A 5000-nucleotide genomic window follows, 5' to 3' on the forward strand; every position below is an offset into this window, starting at 1 on the left:
TAAACTCTCTCTCTCTTTCTCTCACCAGGAGCTAGTGACGGCCGCCTCTGAGGGAATCTTTAGAGCTAACTTTAATTTGCTCTACCTGGCTGAGGTGACGGTGGTGGTGCCCGCTGGATGGAAAGTCACACACGAGGAAACACTGCCCGGGTGAGAGAGAGAGAGAGAGAGAGAGAGAGAGAGAGAGAGAGAGAGAGAGAGAGAGAGAGAGAGAGAGAGAGAGAGAGAGAGAGAGAGAGAGAGAGAGAGATTGTTAACACCTATGCATAAGTGACACACGAAAACTACTACTACTACTACTACTACTACTACTACTACTACTACTACTTCTAATACTCCTCCTCCTCCTCCTCCTCCTCCTCCTTCTCCTATTCCTCCTCCTCTTCCAGCTACTACTACTACTACTACTACTACTACTACTACTACTATTACTAATCTCCTCCTCCTCCTGTCCTTCTCTTCCTCCTCCTGCTCCTCCTCCTCCTCCTCTTCTGAATAATTAAACATGATACTATATTAACTTTATAGATAGATATGTAGAGTTCAGCGTAGGGTGAATAATAGAATCTCCTTTCATCCTTTCCTGTGAAAATTCCATGTCAGTTTTTCCATACTGCATGGTACTTTTCCAAGCTATTTTCCATGCCAGCGAAAGCTGGAGGGAGTGGTGGGTGGGGAGGAGCCTTCTCCTGTACTGTCCTGTCTCTCTTATCTGTAGCCAGTTAGAAGTAGTTACCAAACAGCCTCGAAAGGACCAACAGGTCTGTTGCTGTTTGGCTTTCCTTTGTATTCCTTTGTATTCTCTTCCTCCTCCTCCTCCAGCTACTACTAGCTACTACTACTATTACTACCACTACTACTTTTCAGGGAGTCGTGGGAGGTAGCGGACATCGTGATAGTGGAAGGGGGAGCGGCGACCCCTTCCGCCCCCTTGGTGAGAGCAGGGGGGGTGTGTGGAGTGAGAGGAGGGAGAGTGGAGGTGCCTTATGACTATTTTGACCCCAATGTCCAGGCCTTATATGGAGACCCAGGTGAGAGAGAGAGAGAGAGAGAGAGAGAGAGAGAGAGAGAGAGAGAGAGAGAGAGAGAGAGAGAGAGAGAGAGAGAGATTGTTAGTTACCAATTTATATTTTTCCTGTTTTTTTTTTTTTCTTCTTCTTCTCCTCCTCCTCCTCCTCCTCCTCCTCCTCCTCCTCCTCCTCCTCCTCCTCATTTCCTTTTCACTCTCTACTAAAATTCCATGTGATTTTTTAATATCACATGGTTTCGCCTTTTTTCCTGCCAGCCTCGGCTGGGGAGGAGCCTTCTGCTTTGCTGTCCTGTCTCTACCACTGGTAGTTAGTAGATAGTCTCCACAAACAGCCTAGTAAGGACCTAAGGGTCTGTTGCTGTTTGTCTTCCTTTGTATTTATGTAAGATTTGAATATAAAGACAGACAGACAGATAGACAGACAGACAGAGACAGACAGACACAGACAAACACACACACAGACTGACAAAACAAACAGAGATAAAGGCAGCTTAAGATAACACATTTCTCTCTCTCTCTCTCTCTCTCTCTCTCTCTCTCTCTCTCTCTCTCTCTCTCTCTCTCTCTCTCTCTCTCTCTCTCTCTCTCTCTCTCTCTCTCTCTCTCTCACCCTGTCTCTCTCACTCTCACCCTCTCTCCCTCCCTCCTCACTGACACCTCACACCTCTCCCTCTCCCACAGGTAAGGTAATGGCCCAGGCGTGGCTCCAATACAGGTACGGGGTGTATGAAGAGCATGGCTACCCGGGTGACACAGCCTTCCCACTGTCCTACCGCCACTTGCCCACCAACGCCACCAGACCCTCGCTGTGCACTGACTGGGACTCTCTGAAAGGCGGATGGCTCGATGCGTGAGTGTGTGGTACTGCTGGTGCTACTGCTGCTTGTGGTTTAATGAGGCTAACACTGGGGATACTACTGCTACTTCTACTGTTGTTGCTGTTGTTACTAAGACTGGTGCTAATTTTGTTGTTACTAAGACTGCTAATATTACTGCCATTGCTATTACTGCTATAATAATACTAATATTTCTACTACTACTACTATTACTACTATTACTACTATACTAATACTACTACTTCTACTACTAACAACACTAACACTACTACTACTACTACTACTACAGCACTAACACTACTACTACTACTACTACCACTGCTACATCTACCTACTACTACACTACTACTACTACTACTACTACTACTTCTTCAGGTCTGGGGCAACGTGTGAGCCCTCAACAGAAAACGGGAATACAGACTGTCGCTTTAAAATAGAAAACGGTGACGGTCCATCTTCCATCATGGCAATCTCACACGTGGACCAGGTGAGAGAGAGAGAGAGAGAGAGAGAGAGAGAGAGAGAGAGGACAGTTATTTCTATTTTTGTTCTAATTATTTTTGTTTTTCTCTCTTCCTCTTCATTCTTTTCTTCTTCTTCTTCTTCTTCTTCTTCTTCTTCTTCTTCTTCTTCTTCCTCCTCCTCCTCCTCCTTTTCCTTTTATAAACCTCCTTCTTCTCCTCTTCCTTATCCTACTCCGATTTTTCGACATCGCTCTCTCTCTCTCTCTCTCTCTCTCTCTCTCTCTCTCTCTCTCTCTCTCTCTCTCTCTCTCGTCACTACTACCCTCATTACACACCATCATGACCACCACCACCACCACCACCACCACCACCTCCTCCTCCTCCTCCTCCTCCTCCTCCTCCTCCTCCTCCTCCTCCTTATCTTCCTCCTCTCCTCCTTGATCGTGTTCTTGTTCCTGTTCTTCTTTTTTCTCCTCCTCCTCCTCCTCCTCCTCCTCCTCCTCCTCCTCCTCCTCCTCCTCTTCGTCTTCCTCCTTCTCTCTCTCTCCTCTCCTCCTCCTCCTCCTCCTCCTCCTCTTCAGATCACGGAGGTTTGCACGGCGGACACCCACGACCCCCTTCCCCCCACCCCCCATAACAAGGTGTGCGGGGGCGCGAGCGTGTGGGAGGTGATGGCAAGACACCCAGACTTCGCAGGTGAGAGAGAGAGAGAGAGAGAGAGAGAGAGAGAGAGAGAGAGAGAGAGAGAGAGAGAGAGAGAGAGAGAGAGAGAGAGAGAGAGAGAGAGAGAGAGAGAGAGAGAGAGAGAGAGAGAGAGAGAGAGAGTAATTATTTTTTTTCTCTTTTTCAGGTATAAATAGTCCGTTTAATTTGGGACGTGTAGACAAACAAACAAACACACAAACAGACACGCCCACACAGACACACACGCCCACACAAACGCACACACCCACACAAACAGACACGCCCACACAGACACACACGCCCACACAAACACACACACCCACACAAACAGACACTCCCACAGAGACAAACACGCCCACAGAGACACACACGCCCACACAAACGCACACACCCACACAAACAGACACGCCCACACAAACAGACACGCCCACACAGACTCACACACCCGCACAGACACACACACCCATACAAACAGACACACACAGAGACAAACACACAAACACACACGCCCACACAAACACCCACACACGCCCACACAAACAGACACGCCCACACACTCCACACAAACAGACACACCCACACAAACAGACACACCCACACAAACACACACGCCCACACAAACACCCACACACAGACACCACACAAACACACACGCCCACACAAACAAACACGCCCACACAGACACACACGCCCACACAAACAAACACACCCACACAAACAGACACACCCACACAAACACACACGCCCACACAGACACACACGCCCACACACACGCCCACTTTCAAAATCAAGCGACAAGCGGAGAGAAACACCCGCGCCTTGTTTCTACTTGTGGATGATACTTGTGGGATTCCTTCTAATGTAAGTAGTAGTAGTAGTAGTAGTAGTAGTAGTAGTAGTAGTAGTAGTAGTAGTAGTAGTAGTAGTAGTAGTAGCAATAGTAACAAATTAATTAATGAATATTTAGGAAGTTTAACACACAAAAATTACTAGGACTAATAATTATCTCTCTCCCTCTCCCTCTACCTCTCCCACCCTCTCCCAACCAACTCTCCCTCTCACACACAGAGCGGAGAATGCCCCAGCACCGCCATCTACACCCAACTACGCATACACCTGAGAGACCTCCTGACAGACCCAAACACACAGCTCGAGTGGCTTGGAATGGGCAAATACTGGCTGGAAATCTTGACTCCGAAGAACGAAATCTACGGGAACGAAATTTTACACAGCGTTTCTGACCTGGATATAGAAAACGCGCTGGACTTCATCCCAACTTCGCCGGGGACTATTTACCAAACCTCACCAGAGCATGCGTTGAATAGAGTACTGGGTTACTACAAGCGCACGAGTATCAAGGCCCAGTGGAGGTGCTTTTGGTGCAGTTGGTGAAGCAGTATGACAAAGGAGTGGTAGACGAATCGCTGCTTGGTGATGTGAGAGTTAATGGTGTGGTGTACAAGAGCGAGAAAAATAACTTGTGGATGAAGGATATAGCGGTGAAGACTGGAGGTACGTGTGTGTGTGTGTGTGTGTGTGTGTGTGTGTGTGTGTGTGTGTGTGTGTGTGTGTGTGTAAAATATTGATAGAAAAACAACAAAAAATATATCTTGCTTAATCTCTCTCTCTCTCTCTCTCTCTCTCTCTCTCAGGCGCCTACACCTTCAGCGCCCAGTACAGCCCTAAATACACCACAGAGGCCCTGAAGAAGACAATGCCGGGTTACAACAGGCTTACAGTAAGTTACTTACAATTACATAAGGTTAGGTTAGGTTAGGTAGACAGACAGACAGACATACAGACATACAGACAGATAGATAGATATTTAGACAGACAGACAGACACAGATAGATAAATAGATAGATAAATAGATAGATAGACAGACAGACAGATAGATAGATATTTAGACAGACAAACAGACACAGATAGATAAATAGATAGATAAATAGATAGATAGACAGACAGACAAACAGACAGACTGACAGA

The 5000-nt window shown here is 47.0% G+C and overlaps 2 protein-coding genes across 2 annotated transcripts in view; both read left to right on the forward strand.

The window, feature by feature from the left end:
- The window catches only part of LOC123512630 (calcium-activated chloride channel regulator family member 3-like), a 3414-nt gene extending 1431 nt beyond the window's left edge, over positions 1–1983 (forward strand). The window contains exons 2-4 of the mRNA XM_045269114.1: positions 29–150; positions 868–1031; positions 1712–1983. Coding sequence (XP_045125049.1) covers positions 29–150; positions 868–1031; positions 1712–1884 — 459 coding nt within the window. The 3' untranslated portion in view covers positions 1885–1983. The remainder of the gene's footprint in view (positions 1–28; positions 151–867; positions 1032–1711) is intronic.
- A 1698-nt stretch (positions 1984–3681) lies between these two features.
- LOC123501369 overlaps positions 3682–5000 on the forward strand; it is a 5312-nt gene continuing 3993 nt past the window's right edge. Inside the window, exons 1-3 of the mRNA XM_045250212.1 lie at positions 3682–3875; positions 4083–4526; positions 4667–4752. Coding sequence (XP_045106147.1) covers positions 4499–4526; positions 4667–4752 — 114 coding nt within the window. The 5' untranslated portion in view covers positions 3682–3875; positions 4083–4498. The remainder of the gene's footprint in view (positions 3876–4082; positions 4527–4666; positions 4753–5000) is intronic.

Source organism: Portunus trituberculatus, chromosome 1, assembly GCF_017591435.1.
Source record: "Portunus trituberculatus isolate SZX2019 chromosome 1, ASM1759143v1, whole genome shotgun sequence".
Taxonomy (NCBI): Eukaryota; Metazoa; Arthropoda; class Malacostraca; order Decapoda; family Portunidae; genus Portunus; species Portunus trituberculatus.